Source organism: Aythya fuligula, chromosome 1 (assembly GCF_009819795.1).
Source record: "Aythya fuligula isolate bAytFul2 chromosome 1, bAytFul2.pri, whole genome shotgun sequence".
Classification (NCBI taxonomy): Eukaryota; Metazoa; Chordata; class Aves; order Anseriformes; family Anatidae; genus Aythya; species Aythya fuligula.
The window spans coordinates 165,326,936-165,349,079 of NC_045559.1; the positions used below are offsets into that span (position 1 = coordinate 165,326,936).

Genomic DNA, 22,144 nt, shown 5'->3' on the forward strand with positions numbered 1-22,144 from the left:
TCATTTCTTAGTGTTTCCCTAGAAGTAGCAGACTTTCTTCTGATAGGATGAAATTTACATTTACTTTTTTAGAATATGAAAGTCTTGGATTGGTATTGTATATTTTCCAAATTGCTATAGTACTGCTGCTCACTAGGGAAAATTGTGCTACCCTTCATATGGTTTATTAATATATATATATTATATATGGAATTAAACTAGAGAACCCATGAGGGTTTACTACTTAGAAGGTACCAGTAAGGATAACCAGCCCTCATACATCTCTTGGTTGACATGAAGTTTAAGTCAATAGGTTGTGTTAGGTTTTGTATGCTTCGGACTTACTGACATCAGACAGACAAGTACTCAAAGAGTATGGTCATTTCACCAGTTGTGCAGTGCTACCCAACATAAATATCTCATTCTGACCCTTCGTCTGTTCAAAGAAGCCTGTCATTTTAATGCTTAGTACTCATCTAGTAAATTTGTATTTATTCATAAGTACAAAATGTGTTATTTAAACTTTTATTTATTTATTTATTATTATTATTTGTAGAGGGTGTTATGTGTTACCATCTATCTTTCATGTATATCAGCTGTGCACTTACAGCTGTACAGACTAATGGAGAGTCTTTTCAGTACTTCATATCACTACTGTGACTCTCAAATTTACAATGAAAGCCACTTTTAAGCTTTTGTTTAGGTGATTCCAGCAGTTCCTTGGAAGTGTACAGTTAATGAGTGTGGATTTTCAGAATTAAAAATAAAGTGAATAAAGGTCAGTGAACATTAACCACAGTCTCTGGCAGAAGCCAGGATAAAATTTTTCAAGTATAGTTATTTTATTTTATTTATTTATTTATTTATTTTTTAAGGGCAAAAGGCTTAAGATAAAGGCAGCTTCATTAAAAAGGTGACAGCTCACTAGTTTCGGCATTTCATGTGAAGAATTGTGGCCAACTAAGTGATGAATACATTCAGATATTACACTGGATACACTTATATGATAGAACTCCATTAGAAGAATAGCATATTAATTAACAGATTGGCACTAGAACCAAAATATTTTCACAAAATAATTACATTTTATTCTTTCTTATTTGAGCTTATATCAATATTGAAATGTTTATCTATTTTTAATACATAATGAGCACCAGCTCTGTGATGCCTTGAGCCATGGTCTTATCATAGAATCATAGATAGGTGGTCTTACCATAGAATCATCGAATGGCTTGGGTTGTAAGGGACCTTAAAGCTCACCTAGTTCCAACCCTCCTGACAGGGGCAGGGACACCACCCACTGGGTTATTCAGGGCCTCGTCCAACCTGGCCTTGAACACCTCCAGGGATGGGGCATCCATACCTTCTCTGGGTAACCTGTTCCAGGGCCTCACCACTCTCATAGTAAAGAATTTCTTCAGAATACCTAATCTAAATATCCCCTCATTTAGTTTGAAGCCATTCTGTCTTGTCCTGCCATTGTCAGCCAAAGCAAAAAGTTGTTCTTTGTCTTTATTATAAGTCCCCTCTATTGAAAAGCTGCAATAAGGTCACCCTGAGCCTTCTCCAGGCTGAACGTGCCCAGCGCTCTCAGCCTTTCTTCATTCATATGAAGTGCTCCACCCCCTTGATCATCTTCATGGCTCTCCTCCGGACCCTCTGTAACAGGTCCACATCTTTCTTGTGCTGGGGGCCCCAGACCTGGATGCAGTACTCCAAGTGGGGTCCCACAAGGACAGAGCAGAGGGGGACAATCATGTCCCTCGACCTGCTGGCCAGTGCTCTTTTGATGCAGCCCAGGAAGCAGTCGGCCTTCTGGGCTGCAAGCCCACACTGCTAGCTCATGTCAAGCCTTTCTTCTACCAGAACCCCCAAGTTCTTCTCTGCAGGGCTGCTCTCAAATTAGTTCTTCGCCCAGTTTCAATGAGGAGTTCTCCCAGTCTGTACTCATGTCTGGGGACTCAAAATGGCAGGTGCCGCCTGTTATTTCCTGCTGGAAAACAAATCAGATATTCTAAACAACAGAAATTTCTTAAATGAAAATATTCACTCACTTTATGTATGGCTATATATGTGTTCAAAAGAGAAGCGTGCTGTTGTATGGCCCAGTTCTGCTTTGATTCTAATTGGTTATTTGTATATGCAATTATCTGATTTATGTTCACAAATTTGTAATTACATGTGCAAGTTATATGCAGAGATGAATGCAGACGGTTAGAAAACAAGCCTTGAAGCAGGGCTGTTCATTCCAACTAAAGTTCATACATTTAAATCATTGTTTCAGGCCATCTGCAGACTCTAACAGACGTAACCACATCAGTTACACTTGCTTCATATAAGGAATCATCTCAGCAACTTGAAGTAGAACTCCCCCCCCCCCCCCCCCCCCCCCCCCCCCCCCCCCCCCTTTTTTTTTTTTTTTAATTTTATTTTTAAGAAAAATAACACAAAAGCTTATCTTTTAGATAACACCAATATGGATCAAACTTTCTGGCCTATTAGCGCCATGCTTGACATTCTTGTAGTATACACATAGTAGTTGTTTTGAGGGGATGTTTTTAGAATTAAAATGCTAATGGCAGATGAAAATGGTTGAGGAAAAATTAGCTTCGCATCTGTTATGGTTTGGTGTTTCATGTGGGTGAATAACACTGTTAGAAGAAATCATTTAGCTTGCATATTTAAATTATGGCTGTGGTTTATGCTGTAAGGTCAAGTGAAATGAGAAAATCATCTGTTATAACTTGACAGAAAGAGCATGTACTTTAGAATGCTGCTGTTTCTACACTTCTTTCTTTTTCTTTGTAGTTGCATGAATCTTTCTGAAAAGTTAGCAGTGTGAATAGAGGAAATAAGTCCAATTTTGCATTTTTTTTTCTTGTTGCTACTGCCAATATCCCTAAATTAGGATCTGTAGTGCTGTGATTTCCATGCTGTTTTTGGGTAATCTGACTAATTTTTCTGATGCAATGTTCATATTAAGTAAAAATATATCAATATATTTTGAATTTGTGAATGATTTTAGTTCATTGTCAATGAATTGTAGTTCATTGTTTATTCAGGCTTATTTCATACTCTAGATTGTATAGTTGTCCTCATCATGAGTTTACATTTCACAGTTACTACATAATCAGAAGAGCTAACATACTGAAACGTTTTAAGAACTTTCAGGCAGATCTAGTATTTCAACTAATTAGATAAAACAGTGAATTTTTTGGATTAATTTACTTCTGACATCATAATTCTGCCACCCAACAGAATTAGTCAAATTTTTTATCTGTTTTTCTCTTTTCAATAGATGACTTACAGATCTCAATTTCATTAAGAAAACAGTGATACTACAGTAATATTTTAAACTTATGTACAATTATAGCTGTATTCAAGTCTTATACTTTAACACTCAGATTCCTAAGTGGTTTTATTTCCTTTCTTTCCCTTTGGGTCATTCATATATGCAAGGATCATGGTCAGTCAAACGAGTTCTTTTTCTTAGATTCTTTCATTGTGTTTGTAGTGTGACTTCTAGCATCAAGTGAAAGCTGACAGGTTGTGCTGGAATATATATTCTTGCATTCTTGTACTTTGCATCTTGGACTCTTGTATCAAGAATATTCCCAGTGTTGCCGAAATGCAGAGTAATTTTAGCTGCAGTGTTGAGGAAGATGAAAGTGGCATGATTTGTACATGACTTGTCTGCTAGGAAAAGAAATAATTCAACAAGTTATTCTCTAACTACCAAAAAGCGTACCTCTCTAGTACTAACCAGTGCTCATGTATTACTACATGGCTTTGGAATGGTATGCAGAGTTCAATATATTTTGTGTAATTTGGCTTAATTACTTGTACTCATTAACTGGCACCTCATTTCTGATCAAATATCCATTTTTGGTAATTTTGGTTTAAAAATAGCAGTAGGGTGTTCTGTTGTTGAAATGTAGTAACATTCCGCTGGGATGCTTTCTGCAGTACTCAGTCTTGTAGCACAATCTAATTCTTTTGAAGATCATTCGTATGCTCCTTTGTCAGTATAAACAGATCTCTATTTGTTTTTATCAGCATTGTTTGCTGTCTCAATAAATCTTTCTAATATATCATGAGTTCAACCCTAATTATTGTGTGAGAACATTTTCTGTTTAACTGTGAGAAGAAAAATAAATTTAAAGTAATTGCACTGAGAGTTTTATTGTTTTATATGACTGCTACACATAAAAAGGACATAGTGTGATTTCTAATGTTTGTTTTAGTAACAGGCTCAATAGATGTATGGCCAATCACAAACTTGCATTCTTTTGCTTTGTTCTCGGGTGGGATTACACGGCAAAAACATTTAAAATAGTAAAGTATAAGGTTTGGATCATTGTATAGTGTCATTTTTTTTTTTGCCTTTAAAATGATAGTTCAGTGCATTAAAAATATTTATGAAGGTTACCTTGGCAAGAAAATGTATTCCATCCAAAGGAATTAAATTGCACAAAAGGTTTAGTTGTTCTTTTTGGACCTTATTTTTCATAACTGACACACCCTTGGCTCATGTCTTACTACTGTGAAGGCCACATGTATGACCCTGAGAGCAGCATGGAAGCTATCACAAAAACAGAAGTACCTTGTATACCATGGAGGAAGTGTCTGCTGTCTTTGGTTACAGGTTGTCAAAGGTTATCCCTGTCTTTGCATTGAGTCAGCCAGTAGCCTCAGGGTATGACATCCTCAGTCCTATTGCAGTGGTTGTTATATTGCAAGCACATAATAACCACTTCCAGTGGATGTTCACCTAAATTTCTTTGAACCAACTCCTTTGAGGTCAAAAATTCTGTGTCAGTCTGCTGGCTTTGAAGCACTGAAGGGAGGTAGAGCAACTGAGAAATGAAGCCTAGATTTTCAATATGTTCCTAAATGAGATGCATAAATGCTGATGTAGCTAAAATTGATATTGATATTCAAAGCTGTTCTAAGCAGTTCTAAGAACATAAAAAATACATTAAATAAATAAACCAAATGCTTGTTACATAGTTGCTGCCTAGCACCTCCTGAGTGTAGCTTTCCCTCTGCCCCCACTCCAACATTACTGATTATAAAACTGCCTGGCCAGTGGGAGCTTCACTGCATCATGTTTGCTCAGTTTCAATTGAGAACAATATTTTTTGTGCACAGACAAGGTTGAAAATAAAGCCGTGCCCTTAAATGTAGAAAACTGTATCTGAACTTCATCAATTTTGGCTAGAAAGTAGCAGTTTGCCTACTTTGAGCTGCTTAGGGTTGATGTTCTTTTTAGGGACACTTCATTCATTCAACAAAAATAATTTTAAAGACTGACATTTTGTTCATCTGGAGAGAATTTTACACAATTATTCCTCAAAGTCAGGACACTGAAAATATAAAGATCTAATCATAGTACTGTCTTAGGTCTGTTACACACTCTTTTATGGTATATGTTTGGCCATACAATGCCATCTATAAAATGCTAGTAACATGCTCTGAGACATATATACTACTCATGAAGAGTTTAAGCTATTTTTGAGCCAGTACCTTTCTTTCTGCTTAGAGTTCTAATAGAAGTCAGTGGGAGGTTTTAAAAAAGTAAGAGCCTTAAGTTTTGAAGCCATGGCTATCTTCTGGCAGATAGCAAAAAGTGCAGAATGAAAAGTCTGCTTACTTTTAGACTGCAGTTAGACCCAATTCTATTTTCCCTTCACCTCTTTCCACATGATTGTGCTGGATCAGATCTTCAGCTGATTACATCTGTTTTTAATTGTTTCACAGTATCAAAATAATTTCTAGGAGCAAACTCACAGTTAGATAATACAAATGAAGGTGTATAAAACTTTATGATCAAAACAACATTTTATCTGATATTAACCACTGATCCTTCTATTTTTATTCTTTAATTTAACTCTCAGTTGTCTAGATTCAGTAACACAGGAAAGATATAGGACTGGTATATATCGAGCAGAAGACCAAAAAAGAACTATTCTCCCTCTGGAGAACTTGCTGTATTTTAGGAAAACGTTCTCTCAGTTGCTTCTCATGTTTTATACCTGTCATGCCAGTTACTGTGCAGAAGACATATATGCCTTTCCTTCAAAGAAGAAAATACTAGAGCCATAGTATTGTTTGAAATACTTTTGAGAATTAAAGGGAGGAATTACAAATCTCACAAAAATGGATGGATTTAATTTCAGGGTTTCTGGAAAGAGTTCTGAATATCTAATAAGCTGATGCTAATTAAGAAAACTATTCTTTCCCTTTTTGAGATTTCAAGATTCATCAGTCTTCACCTTTAGGTCCCCTGTCACATAATCATATATTGCAAATGTAAATTGTGGTTATCATCTACAAACATAAAGCACAGTTGTCTGTGGTAATATCTTTTAAGCCCTGAAGAAGAGTGAAAATGTTGATACAAAGCTTACATGAGCCTGTATAAGGCACACAAATTTTGAGAGAGTTAAATGTGTTTAGGTTTTTCACTTCAAAACTGAGTACTAAGTTAGTGACATTCAGTCCTGTAGCAAGGAATCTCATGCATGAAAACTTGAGTTTTAGAGAGAAAAAAGTCTTACTTACGTATTTATATTTATAAAAGCAAAAAGAGTGGCAATGTTTATATTACATTTCCTTTTTTAATGAAAATCAAGGAACTGGTCATGTCTTTCCCTTGGACTTCTCAGCTCTTTGAAACAGTTAATCATTGTGCCTTCCTTGGGGCTTTGTTGGAATTGTATAGTTTCTACCCTCTCTAATTTAATCCTTAAAGAATGAAACAGTAAAAAGGAAGACCACCTATACTCCAGATACTCGTCTCTTTCTCCTGCTGTATTCTTGCAGAGTCCCAAAAGATTCCTAGTCTTCTCTGTACTGTGACCGTGGGTATTCACATGTTGAATTCTTGTGTTTTGGCAGTTCAGACAGTTTACCTTACCTCCAAAAAATCCAAACTATAGTCATCTTCAAAAAATTAAAATAAGTTGACATTGAATAGTTTATCCATTGGGATAATAACCATTACCTTAAGTCAAGCATGTCTTTAGAATAACCAATGTTATAGTTCTGATGATTTTATTCAGATAAAAACACAAAAACTTACAACATCTTTTATGCTTATATAAAAGCATAGATGTTAAAACTAAATTTGAGAGGGCAAAAGAATTATCAATAGGCAGTTGGAAGAATGGCTTACATTGCTCTGGCATTTTGCATAAAAAATAAGTGCATACCTATATAAATTATATTTTATTTTCATGCTGAAGACAAACCATCTGATTTTGATAAGAAGTTGGAATGTGAATATTTTGAAGCAGGTTTCTTATCTTGGAATGAAATTTAATTTGTTCTAATGTAAAAATAAGTAGTTTTTTTTCTACACAAATTTAGAAACAATGTCAACAAAATATCTCATTAAGTTGTTTTTATAATTGTGTTTATGATACTTAAACTCATTTGGTATACTTGTAGGTTTTTGTTTAAGAGTTTATCATATAAGTATAAAAATGGTAATGAACTACAAAACAACATGCAAGTTTTCAAACTATAATCAGTTAATTTTAAGGTAATTTTTATGTATTTTTTCACAATTTTGGTAATAATACAAGTAAAACTCTTGCAATTATTACTTCTTATAGTTTGAAAACAGATCTTGTAAAATGGTAATATTTCAGTTTATGAAGTTGGTTAGTGAAAATGTATACAACGAATAACATATTAAGACAAATATTGTTATTTAATCAGTTAGTGTGGATAATCAGGGTGTGTTATGTTTAAACAATCAGAGCTTTACTCATTTTAATTGTATTCTACATCATCTGCTGTGACTCTAAATCAGATCTTCCAGACTTTAAGAAAAAATTCTTACATTGTTTTTTCCACCTTGTCATAATGAAAAAAAAAAGTCTTTGTAAACAGGTGAAAGTCTTTTTATAGTAAACTGGAGTTGCTGCTTAGTCACGTAATGATTGTATGAGGATAGAACAAATTTACTTCTCACAAATTAAATTTTAAAAAGTTTAATTAGAGTGTAATTGGGAGTTTAGAACTTCATACAAATACATCAATTATTCAGTTAAGTTTGCGATAAGTCGCAGGATAAAGTTGTGTTCCTGGGCACATTTATGCCTTTGAGTGCAATGGCCCTTTGTGTAGAGTGTCACAGCCAACTTGATGCAGAAGGTGACCCAAGGAAAAGTTTTGCCTTTGGTATTTCAGTATGACTTGCCTATAATTTGCTTCTGACACTTGGCTGCTCAATCAGTCCATGGGTGTTTTCTCTTCATCTTTAGAGAGAGGTGGCTTTACTCTTCTTGTGTACATTTGCAAAAATTACAGCAATTACAAAATAATTCTGCCTTTACTATGACTGTTTGACAGTAAGCAGTAATTCATCAAAGAAAATCTTAGCAGGAGTGAAATTGCCATTTTTAAAGAGTCTTGGAAGTCATTGGTACATTGTGCATAGCACTCCGCTTTTTTTTTTTTTTTTTTTTTTTTGAGTCATAGAATCATAGAATGGCTTGGGTTGGAAGGGATCTTAAAGATCATCTAATTCTAAGCCCCCTGCCTTCCACTAGAAGTCTAGTGGACACCTTCCACTAGACCAGGTTGCTCAAAGCCCCATCCAACCTGTCCTTCAGTACCTCCAGGGATGGATAATTGACAGCTTCTCTGGCAACCTGTTCCAGCACCTCACCACCCTCTGAGTCAAGAATTTCCTCCTATTTACATAAATATTCTCTTTTTAAATTTTAAACCATTACTCCTTGTCCTGTCGTTAGTCCCTCTCCAGCTTTCCTGTAGGCTTCCATTTAGGTACTGGAAGGTGACTATAAGGTCTCCCCAGAGTCTTGTCTTCTCCAGGATGAACAACCCCAACTCACTCCTGTGAGTGTCTTCACAGGACAGGTGCTCCAGCCCTTTGGTCATCTCTGTGGCCCTCCTCTGGACTGATTCTAATACATCCACGTCCTTCTTGTGCTGGAGGCTCCAGAGCTGATTGAAATACCCTAGGGGAGGTCTCACAGGAGCAGAGTAGAGGGGGATATTCACGTCCTTCGATTGTGTCCTTCTCCCTAGTGCTGGTGTCAAGCCATTCTCTGCCCTGTCTGTATTTGTGCGTAGTGTTGCCCTGGACCAGAATCAGGACCTTGCACTTGGACTTGTTGAACTTCATAAGGTTCACACAAGCCTAACTCTCAAGCCTGTCCAGGTCCCTCTGGATGGCATCCCTTCCCTCCAACGTGTTGACCTCGCCACACAGCTTCGTGTCATCAACAAATTTGCTAAGGATGTGCTCAATCCCATTGTCCATGTCACTGACAAAGATGTTAAACAGCACCAGTTCCAATACTGACTCCTAAGGAACACCACTCATAATTCCAACTGGACATTGAGCTGTTGCCACAACTCTTTGAGTGTGGAGAAGATGTGGATGCTCCATCCCTGGAGATGCTGAAGAACCGGTTGGATGGGGCTTAGAGCAATCTGGTCTAGTGGAAGGTGTCCCTGTACATGGCAGGGGGCTAGGAATTAGGTGATCTTTAAGATCCCTTCCAACCCAAGCCATTCTATGATTCTGTGACTCTTCCAGCCAATTCCTTTCTGACTGAGTGGTCCGTCCATCAAATCCATGTCTCTCCAATTTAGAGACGAGGATATCATAGAGGCAATGTCAAATGCTTTGCGCAATCTCAGGTAGAAGATGCTGGTTGCTCTTCCCCTATTAATGCCCATCATAGAAGGTCACTGGATTTGTCAGGCATGACCTGCCCTTAGTGAAGCCATGTTGGCTGTCACCAATCACCTCCTTATTTTCCATGTGCCTTAGCATAGTTTCCAGGAGGATCTGCTCCATGATCTTGCTGGTCTCAGAAGTGAGACTAACTGGCATGTAGTTCTCCAGGTCTTCCTTTTATCCTTTTTAAAAATGAGTGTTGTGTTTCCCCTCTTTCAGTCAGTGGTAAAGACCCCTCCTTCCCTTGTCAGAGAGTTCCATACTCATATCAAGCAGTGATTTGAGAACAGTGTAACACCATAGGTATTTAAATGAAGATATCAAAGATGTCTTACTTAGTGGCATTTTTTGGTGTATGAATATGTTAGAAACACACCATTTAAATCAGATCATTTTTGTCTATAATTTTTATCAATTTTATGTGTATTCATGGTATGTTTATTTTTATTGTAAATTACAATAGAAATTTCAAAGGAAAATGGAAGACACTAAATTTGGTTCTGTGAGGTGGCATAAGACAATATTATTTTGTCTACAAATGTTTTCCTTGTAACTGTGAACATATATGTGATGATTTTGTTTTTATTAAAGAAAATGAACAATCCCCAAACTAATCAAAGAAATTATCAAGCTTATAATTTTGATAATGACCTCAGCTCAGGACATTAAGTTGGGAATTAATGATCAGTTAAGGTTAATGACTTAATGCTTTGAGTCATTAAACTCTAAGAAAATGCCCTATACTTTGATTGTTTTTGGTTTATTAAAGTTAGGTTGTAGAAGCAGCAAAAAGAAAGGTATTTCCAAACATAGGGGGAATGAATATGCACACAAAATATAAGTATGTTGTTACCTGCCTCCTTCTGCAGTTCCGACATATCTAAAAATACTATTATGCTTAATAACAGTTTTGTTACTATATAGGGACTTAAGGAGCAAAACCTTCCATAGTTTCATTTATTTATTTATTTATTTATTTATTTTTATTTATTTAATTTTTTGAAATGAATTAAGAACTGCACATATTTGGAAAAGCACAGGTTAATACTGCAGTGTTGCATATCACCTTTTCCTATGAAATCATTCCAAAAGGTCCCCAACCCCCCAAATAAGCATATATAGGATACTGCAATAGTACCTTCTTATGTAGGAATACAAGCCTTTGGATATGCATTATATGTAGTAGATACATACTTGCATCTAAGTGGGTAATAAATATTTTCATTGTAATCTGTATCTGATTTGTATGCTACTTACAGAGTCCAGGAGATGGAAAGTTGTGTGGGAAAGAATTTAACCGATGGGGAGTGTTTAAACCTGAAGCCCTTTATTTTTCCATACTGGACAGATGTAAGCTGCTATGTTGGCAGTTGCTTAACAACATCTTGCAAATAATTCTGAGTCCTTTCTGACATAAAGTAGTATATTTAAAGTAAGGTGACTTAGTGAGATTTTCACTTTAAATAGAATAAGGGTTAAATGATAACTTGACTTATCTTTTAAATGACAAAAAATAAAGAAATTGCAAGACCTTTTCACACATTAGATATGTATTGTCATTTATCATCTAGATATCAGGCTGGCAGTGCGAAGTAATAAAACATATCATCGAAAAATGTGCTATAGGTCTGAATCACTCTTTCATTCCACCTCCCAGCTAACTGTAGTATTAAATCAAACAAGCAGAACATTTCCTTAGGCAGCCATTGCCTTTTAATTTCCTGAAGAACCTTAAAATATCATTCATTACAAGTACTACACATATTTGGTTTTTAAAAGTCTCATAAATCAATAGCAGGCTGACTGTAATAATTATTACAAGTTAGTGCATAATTTTCGTGCTGAAGGCTGCATGCAGAACTTTAGCATATGCAAACGAGGCAATTCAAACTGTGTATAGATATTAATATGAAGAAGCAGGTAACGAGGTGCAGGCTATGAATTATGCATCAAGAGTGGCTGATCTTCAATGAGGAAAATGAATTCAGCATGTAATCTAATTAGTGATGGAAGTCTATTACATCTAACTGCAAAAGCAACCGTCCTTGAAACAAATTTATTTACAGTCCATGTTACCTCTTGAAACAACTTTGAAATGATATGTAAGACAACAGCTTAATTGTAAAAATTTTTTGTTTGTTTGTTTCAGTTCTAGACCGGGAAGGCCTCCTAAGAGGACTCAAAGTGTCACCTCCCCAGAGAATTCACATATCATGCCACATTCTGTCCCAGGCCTAATGTCTCCTGGAATCATCCCGCCAACAGGTAGGATTGCTAGGAACACCTTGACACAAGCAGCCTTTTGAGTACTTGGCTTATGTACACTTGCTGATAAATTAACAGTCTAGGAAACCAGAACCCAAATATCACAAATGAGTTCTGATATGTAATGTTATTGTTATATAAATGTATCATACGTAATGGAAATTTTGGCAGCTCAGTACTTTAAAATACAAATGACAGCAAATGATAATCCTTTATATTTTTTCCCCTTTACTTTCTCTTTATAAACAAAAAACCTTTTAAAGCATTATTTTCCTTACCTATCATTAGACAATGATCTTCCTATTCATTTTTAATACATCAGATATCTTTTTTCTTTTTTTTTTCCCACTTTGCTAAATTAGATAATTCCATCATGAATATAGTTGCCTGAAGAACTGCGATAGTTAAAATAACTCCATATTGCACACACATCTTCCTTAATTTTTCATCCTGAAATTCTATTTTTCATGCAACTCCTGAGGCTTTATACTAATGTAAAGTTCAGCAACAATCTCTTTCTCAAATTACTATTTTCTTTTGAAAAGTTACTATATTATCTTCTATCAGTGACTTGCTCCTAGACACAGTTAAATTAGGAAAGGCTGTGCTGCATGTAGGAGGTGAATACAGTCATCTTAAGACAGAGGCACCTAACAGTCAAGCTGTTGACCTCAGCGCTTCATTCTGTCTTCATGTTACAGATGAGTTAAAATATCCCACTTGCTTCAGTAAGGCTCACCTGAGTTTCTACTTCTTCCCAGTTGTTCCCCACTTGTTTGCATAGCTCAGGCTCTAGCAATGATGTTCTCTTAAAGCAGAAAAAAGATAGTAACCTAGATAGATTAGAGAGAATGATCGCTCAGGCTTGGAGATCGGATAGATGGGTAGATGTTTGAGTATGTGCCCATGATCAGGTGTTTATTTAAGTATGAGCATAATCCTTGTCATGGTCTTGGTCATAGTTGATTAATATTTTCCTAAACAATGCACAGCTCAGGAAATATTACATGCCAGAAATTACTGTCAATTTGGATACAAGTTTCTTCTCTGGAGCATGGATGAAAGGAAGAGAGTTTCTCTCTCAATACAAAAGTGGACCCATGCCTTCTGGCCTTAGGACAAGAGAAGTGCTTTACATAGTAATATAGACACATACCCAAAACAGTTGCATTAGGAGTTTACAGTTTTTTGAAAGGCTATAGATCAAGAGGAGTAATTGAATGAGAAGTCAGACAACTAAGGCTGGTAAGAGAGAGGTATGAAGTAAGCAGAGTGAAGGAGGGTAGGACTGAAAATATAGTTGAGCATGAGAGGATGTCAGGCAGTCAGGCAAGTAGAACTCAGTGGTAGTCTGGGCATTTGTGACTTGAGCCAAAAAAAAAAAGGGGGGGGGGGGGTAAAAAAATATGTAGATTAAGAAATACATGATAAAATCTAATATAGGAAAGAGAGTTCATAGAATCATAGAATCATTAAGGTTGGAAGAGACCTTCAAAATAATCTGGTCCAACCATCACCCCACTGCAAATGTCACCCACTAAACCATGTCCCTAAGTGTACAACATTTCTTTGAACACCCACAGGGATGGTGATGCCATGACCTCCCCGGGCAACCCTTTCCAAAGCCAGACTAGTCTTTCTGAGGAGATGTGTCTCCTAATTTTCAACCTAAACCTCCACTGGCATAACTTGAGGCCATTCCCTCTAGTTCTATCACTAGTTACCTGCAGAAGAGGCCAACTCCCAGCTCCCCACACCTTCCTTTCAGGTAGTTGAAGAGTGGAATGGAATAAGAAAAAAGGAGATAGGTTGTATGTGGGGAAATAATTTTTTTTTTTTACAGGGCACAAGCATTCATGTTTATGGGGAAGAGATCAAAAACTGCAGAAGCAAAAGGAAATTATTGGGGAAAGTAAGACAGCAAAATATCAAAGAAAAAAAATACACAAGAGGTAGAAGGGAGATATGGAAGAACAAGGAGACAAATAAGGATGCCAAAAAGAAGGAGACAGGGAAAAAATATAACAAAAAACTTGTCAACAGAATCATTTAAGCTGATAGAAAAGCAACTTAAAACCAAGCAACTTAAAGCAACTTAAAGTATCCAATTGCTTAAAACTTAAGCATCTTAAAGTATCCAGTTCCTCCTTTGTCATTATAGGCTGGTCATAACAAGTTAATGATAAATATACAGTACTAAAACATAGATGCAATTTCTTAGAATGTCAGCCCAAAAAAAAAAGATGTAGATCCTTTCAAAATTAGGATTAAAAAAAAAAAATCAAAATGAAAGACAACATGTATATATAGTACTATCCTTCATCAGATCCATCTAGGATGATAATGCTTTGTGGGTCACTTGCAGAAGAGGAAAGGTTTAAATGATATAGCTGCAAAGTTTTAACTGGTTTCACTTTACATGGCTTGCCACAACAGAAGGGGTGAGCAAGATTTTTCCCACTGGGGTGGTGGTGAGTCAGAGTTAGAAATGAACTCTGGGGTATAGTGTTTCATGGTGTGTGGCTCAACAAGGGTAAAGAACATCATGCCAGCAGCACTACATGACAATTATTCCATCATTTTATAGACAGACAATTATAAAATTAGGCCTAAAATCTGGTCTTGTGAATTTAAATCAATGAGCTGTTGTGCAGTTGGTTCCATCTTCTTTACTCCTCCCCATAAGGTATTAATAACATTCCCCCTAAGCCTTCTTCAACAATCCTACCTTTCTCAAATTCATGTCAGATCCTCCATTCCCTTAATCATCTTTGTAGACCTGAGATGACTTCTTGTTTGATAAGTTAAAGTTTGAATTTCCTGTTAAGACCCAGCTCAAGCAGGAAACCCAAACAAAACAAAGCACAAAGTACCAAGTTGTTATTTCTCTCTCTCTCTCTCTCTCTCTTTTTTTTTTTTTTTTGTAACAAATTTCCTTTTTTAAGCTTTTTGACTGATTTAATAATCTTAGTATAATTACTAAGTTTCCTTCCTTCTTGCCTACAAAAGAGTGTAAGGGATCACACAAACAATTATATACTATTTAATGCTCTTCAAATTACAGAGATCTGCAATTACTAGGTGTATCTAGTATCTAGGATATATTGTGCTTTGATTTAATGTATGATTTTTACTGGAGCTTTTTTATTTTATTTTAATGCACTGCATAATACAGCAGTATACATTTAAATGTAGAAATCTGGGATCCTAAAGAATCTGTTTTTGTGTGCTTTGCTTAAGTATATTGGTACAAAACTACATTGAGATTTCTCATGAAAGTTCATAATTATAAATTTTTGTAGGAGACCAAGTTAAGAATCCCTTGAAAATGTATTCCATTAGTAATCTAATCTGAAAACACATGCAGAGAAGGTTACATTATCACTTAAGATGAATTTGCTTTAGAGGAGTATTTAGGGAATAAGCTGAGATTTAAGAACTGTAATGAGAAGGAAAAATAAAAGGGAAAAAGGAATAATTTTTTTTTTTTTTGAGAGCATAAATTGGAGAAGCAAGGATCACCTTTTGGGTGATATTCTGTCCATTTGAACACAAGATTCATAAATGTTACCCACAATTACTGATATAGCAACTGTTTTTGATTAGGGTTGATTTACAAAATGCTAGCAACTGACAAAAGATACTTTTATGTTTATTAAAATAAATGGAGAACCTTTGAAGTTGTGGCAAAATGAGAAATGTTTGATAATGGGAAATGAAGCGTTTCTTGAATTGTCCAGAGTATTAAAATCTCCTGAGCTTGTTACAAATGCAGTTAGAGATGTAGTTAGAAGAAAGAGTCCAGAATAAGTTCAGATAGGTTTATCTGGATACTGCCTTGAAACCCTTCCAAAACCACATGGCTCATCATAGTTAACTTTGATCTACATACCTCTATGTGTTGCAGGTCTTTTCCTGGCTCTGTGCTTAGTAGTCTTCAGAAGTTTTTAAAAGTTGAAATAACTGTAATTAATCAGAAAAATAATGCTGTAATTCTTCAGTTTATTGTATGATATACATTGTGCTCTTTGTTTGTTGTTGTTGTTGTTGTTGTTGTTGTTTGTAGTTACTATTTGACATATATAATGTCCATTATTTCCATATGAACTTAGAAACATTTTTTTCTTATTTTTCTTATATTTCTTATATTTCTTATATTTTTTATATTTTTTTAATTTTAATATATTTCTTATATTTTCTTATTTTTAAAATTGAAGAATTTTTATCATTATTCATAAGGAAGTATTTTAGATTTTGAAACCTTTTTTCTGAAACTGACTTGATTTTTCTAGAGCTTGGCCTTCCGGCTCTATAATCTATAAGTAATAAAAAGGCAACTACAGAACTCTTGTATTTATTTCAGAAACTGCATCTTTCTCTCAGTGGTAAAATGTGAATATAAAGTTTAGGGAATCATTATTATAGGGCATAATAAGAATACTATTTTTCCTATACTTTTATAGCTTTTTCTTTGTTTAGGAATTTCAAAGTACCTTTCATATTTAATTTGTTACATTGTTAAATTTACATAAAATGAATCACAGTAGTTAGTATTATTGTTGCTATCATCATCTTGAAGAGATTTGCTTTGTGTGATGGGTACCTCTCTCCACCTGTTCCACATCTGATACTTTTTACAGTGTAAAGATATTAAGCCTCTTCTGAAATATTTCATTTATGCAATTTATAAATACTTTTCTGTATTAAATATTTTTGTTCTGTTCTGCTTTGTCTCTTAAATGATTATCTGAAAATGTAATTTCTAATCTCATCCTTATTTTCTCTCTTTGTGTTTCGTGAATCTTATAATAAAAGTATACTCTAACTTTCATCCTGTGCAAAACATTTTAAAGTAGAGTTAAGATAAAGAGCGAGTTGCAAGTTTTTGTATACGTTACATCATCATGGAGGACAAATGATGTTCACAGATACAGCTGTTGACAGTGTGATGATATTTCGTCTGAAGTAGAAGATGGAATTATTTGGTGTTTAAAGAAAGATTAATAACATAATTAAATAATTTATTTTTTTGTGGCTCACAGCTATGCGATGTTGTATTAGGCAGAACTGAAATAAAGGTTAAAATATAATCGTTATTATACCCGCATCATATTAGATATTGCCAAGAAACAAAATGTGTAATTTGAAGTATTGTTTCCTGGCATACTCACTCCTGTGAACTCCTAAGAATGCATTTAAATTAGATAAATGAGTTAAACTGATTTCTGAGAGTATTGAAAGGGACAGAAATTAAAAAAAAAAAAAAAATGGAGTCACATGCTTAGTAATTTTGAGGACCTAACCTTTTTTCAGTTGCTTATGTTGTGCACACAATTTGTGATCCTGTGTTGGTTAAAAAGATATGCGTTAATAAAATTGACTGGCTATCTCATTTATTTTAAAATGCATTCCATGTTAACACAGTGGTCTGGTTAATAGTGGTTAATCATTTTTAATGTGAACATTGCTTTCAATTGGTATTATTTTATGATATACTATTTAACAGTTAGGGAGAAACTAACATACTGCAAAAAATATCCCCCCAAAATTCTGCTTTTGGAATTATAAACTAATCTAATTCAGTAAACTGAAATAGATTACACAAATATTTTTGCACTTCATTAAGGAAGTAGTCACTATAATTAATGTGAAAGCTTCTATCATGTTCACTAGTTGATGTATCAGTGGGAAGATATATTGACTAAGCTCTGTAAATGTATTATTTAATAGTTTTAAAAATCTTAATTAAGGTTTAATTCAGGCTACCTGTCATCTTCTGAAAACACTGTCATAATTTTGCTGTATTATCATCCTGTTAAATGGTTAGCTATCTTGTTCTGCTTTCTCACAAGACGGTTTTGTTAGTAAGCTGGAAAACAGTTCTGGAAGCTCACTGGTTCACTTCCAGTGGGTCTCATACATTCACTAGGTAATAATAAAGTTGTTTTCCATTTAGCCACAGATTTTGTAATATCACCAGATTAAATAATACTGTTTCAGCATCTATTACAGTAAGGTAATAGTGGGAATTCCAGTGTTTATTAGATACATGCAAATTCATTCTTTTCTGACTGTTGATATTTTACTGTTCAGCTTTTATTTTAAATGAAATATTGGGATTAACTGAAATTTATTATAGCCTGTGAGCAGAAAATACTGGCATATAAGAATGTACTTCAGGGTCCCAGTGTTCAAAGGACTGGCTTCCTTTGAACAGCCACTGATTTCAGAAGCTCTTAAAAATAGGATGTGACTTTATGTTTTATTATAGGCAAATGTATGAAAGATCTCTGAGCAGGCAAATTATAAACCATCTCTGAACCTAAAACTATTTAACCACATATGTTTATGGCATAACTATTTTGTGTTTAGCCATTTCTGAACCTGAGAAGGCTTTCAATATGAGCCATAACTTTATTGTCACGAAATCTTTTTTAAAAAAAATAATTACTTGCAGAAATACAAGCTTTTTCATTACAAAGTTTTAGTCAATAAGAACTTATACATTTCGCAGTATTTTGTAAGTCAAAAAGAATCAAACCTCATGCAGGTTCATCTACTGCCAGTTGAGAGAAGTCCCTGAATTTAACTGTTTCCAAAATTCTCCCGTCTTTTTTTTTTTTTAATTAAAATATTTATTTATTTATTTATTTATTTATTATTTAAAACAAGCAAGTTAGTTCACTTCAAAAGAGCCTCTGAGATTAAAAATGTAGGCAGTGTGGGTAGCCAAGTACCTTGATTCATTCAAGTTATTTGAGAATGAACTAAGGAGTATTTTACAGCATAGTTATAAGGTAGTGAATCTTCTCTTCTGCTTGCTTCTTATGAATACTCATTTTGTATTAAGTTGTGGTGTTCACAGGTTTATTACCTTTTCAGTGGAAAAAAATGAAGTGAGAAATTTTTGTTTCTTCCTGGATCACAGATTAATTTTGCATTCTGAAGGCTAAGGGTGTAATGTTACTGGTTTGTGGATTCTCCCTTATGACTGATATTTCTGTGCCAATTATGTAGGACCACAGTTGATCTTATTCATGTAGTTGATCATATTCATGTGAAGATGAACTACATGAAGATGAACTAGCAATTAGATTAGAGCAAGCCTCTAATGATGTGTGGTAGTTTTAAGATATTTACAGTTTTGCTAAGTCAGTTTAATATGAGCAAAATATAATATCAGCAAAAAAAAATATATATATATGTAAATATATATAATATATATAATATATAATATATAATATATAAAATATAATATCAGCAAAAAATAATGTCTCTGACTGTAGACGTGACCCTCATCCAAATTCCAGTTTCTTGTTTCAAATCACAAAATTATATTAAACATATTGGGAAAAACAAAACCAACCAACCAATCAAACAAACAAAAAAAGCCACAATCAATCAATCAATCAAACAAACAAACAAAAAAAAAAACAAACACGAAAATAACAACAAAAATCCAACAAGAACACCAAAACACACTTTTTCAAAGAAGGTATTTTTACCATTGGTGTTTCCTATAAAACAAATATGCACACCAAAATAAATCAAAGCACTAAACTCTTGATTCAAAAGAAAGCAATTAAAATTTCATTCTTAAAGGCAAGCATATCACAGAGTTATCAGTGACTAAATTTGAACCTGATAATGGAAGTGTTTATTATTGAATATTATAACTTTCCTAATTCCAAATTACTATATTTTATAATTAAACTGAAATAGTTATGAAAGAGATATAGGTTGCAGAGTACATTGATTGTTTCACAAAATGAAATTATTCAAAATAGAAGCTTATTAACATTGGGAAATTCTGAGATTGTCTTGTAGCTCAGTTTTCTGTCTTTTAATAGAAAAACAGCAAGATAGTCATGCACCTATGTTGGCAGTTTTTCTTATGATTAACTTGGTATTTTTTTCAGCCAAACTCTTGGTATTTAATGAGAATGTTTAGCCAAAATAATTTGATACCTAGTCGTTTCAGAAAATAACTTTTTACAGACCAAATATTACATTGCCATTTTATCAAAAACAGAGTATTTAAATACTAATGGTAGAAAGAAATCTGATATTATTTGGAATAATATCTCAGTCTTATAAACGTGATGGTTTCTATATGAATTATATTGACTGCTATAGCAATATAATAAGATGGTACTTGTTAAAGTAAGTGTAGCAAGATCTGGTACAAAGCTTAGCTTCATCACATTGCTAACTATAGTTCTGTGTCATCACAACTATATGAAGTTCTTGAATGCCATCAACATGACTATCCCCTTTCCTGTAGAAATACTTATGTCCTTGAATGACATGATCAATGAAGGGTGATTTTTTTTTCTTCATTTATATATGATCTGCCACCAGTGCTACATACTGCATTCAATAGAAGTTGACTTCAGATTTATATATTCCAAAGTTATGGTCCACAATTTCATTATAGTGTATTTGGAGATTCCCTAAAGTACAGGAAGGAACCCTAGCTTAATGTATTTACCTCATTTTTTCAAGGTGTCAAATTACATTTTTTTAATATGATTACTTCTGGGATAAGAGCAATATGTGCTGTCCAGTTTTCCAAATCTCATACAAGGACTCATATATAAAGGCAATATTCTGAAAAGATGTTAGGTAGCAGAGTATAACAATTTTTTTGTTAGTTTTTGTTATATGATATAGAAAGTAAGTAAACTTAATTTACTCAAGTAAGTGATATGTGTATCTTTCTTCAAGAAAAGTATGCAAGCAAGCATCATTATATGTGGGCAGCTTTAGATAACTAAAACAAAACAAAAAAAGAATTAGATAAGAAATGTATTAATTAATTTTATTAATATTTGTTTTAATATCTATTAATATATATAAATATAAATAATATCTATGTTTGCTAACAACTTGGAAAAGTCAAGCATCTCATGATCACATCATATCCAACCTTTCAGGCAGCAAGCTTATTGAACACAAAATGAACTTAGTCTTTTATTTATTTACTTATTTTTTAAGGAAAACCAGTCACAGTGAGTTGTTCTTAATACTTACAGCTTTTGTAACACTGCCTGCAAGAATTTTGTGAGATGTTAACAGTGTGGCCAGCAGGGATAGGGAGGTGATCGTCCCCCTGTACTTGGCTCTGGTGAGGCCGCACCTCGAGTACTGTGTTCAGTTTTGGGCCCCTCGCTACAAGAAGGACATCGAGGTGCTCGAGTGGGTGCAGAGAAGGGCGACGAAGCTGGTGAGGGGCCTGGAGAACAAGTCCTACGAGGAGCGGCTGAGGGAGCTGGGCTTGTTCAGCCTGGAGAAGAGGAGGCTCAGGGGTGACCTTATCGCTCTCTACAGGTACCTCAAGGGAGGCTGTAGCGAGGTGGGGGTTGGTCTGTTCTCCCACGTGCCTGGTGACAGGACAAGGGGGAATGGGCTAAAGTTGCGCCAGGGGAGTTTTAGGCTGGATGTTAGGAAGAACTTCTTTACCGAAAGGGTTGTTAGACATTGGAACAGGCTGCCCAGGGAAGTGGTGGAGTCACCATCCCTGGAAGTCTTCAAAAGACGTTTAGATGTAGAGCTTAGGGATATGGTTTAGTGGGGACTGTTAGCGTTAGGTCAGAGGTTGGACTCGATGATCTTGAGGTCTCTTCCAACCTAGAAATTCTGTGATTCTGTGATACTATTATCAGAATCATAATGAATCCACTATCAGTTGTTCACAGTGCACTGTACTGCTGTTGTTACTAATGTTGCCCAATGCAACATGTTAAAGATATCATAAAGTAGTCTTAACTGGGACAAGGTGCTTCAAAAGGAAGGTTATTCTGGTTCAGTGCTGTGCTCAGGATTGCAAGGTGAGATTGTTGCATGAACTTGATTCCAGATTATATTCAAGTTGATTAACATTTTTCTTCTTGGTTGGAAATCAGAGAATATTTATGTTAGAACAGTATTGTGATATAAAATGAACCATGTGGTAAGATGTGCTAATGAAGTGTATTGCAAATATAAAACAATCTGTCAATTACTGCTCACGGAACTGCCTCCAGAGCTTGTGGTTTATGAAAAGCCAAGCTGATGGTTTGTTTCTATGCATTCCAAATGCAAAGTTTGAAAACCAAATTTTACTTTATCCACGTGGAAAGATTTATTTTATTCCTTTAAGTTGCAGAAATAGTTAGCTCTGTTACCATGTCAGTTACT

At 34.7% G+C, this 22,144-nt stretch overlaps 1 protein-coding gene across 1 annotated transcript in view; it reads left to right on the top strand.

Moving 5' to 3' along the window:
- DACH1 (dachshund family transcription factor 1) overlaps positions 1-22,144 on the top strand; it is a 371,790-nt gene that overhangs the window by 140,840 nt on the left and 208,806 nt on the right. Inside the window, exon 2 of the mRNA XM_032208224.1 lies at positions 11,850-11,965. Coding sequence (XP_032064115.1) covers positions 11,850-11,965 — 116 coding nt within the window. The remainder of the gene's footprint in view (positions 1-11,849; positions 11,966-22,144) is intronic.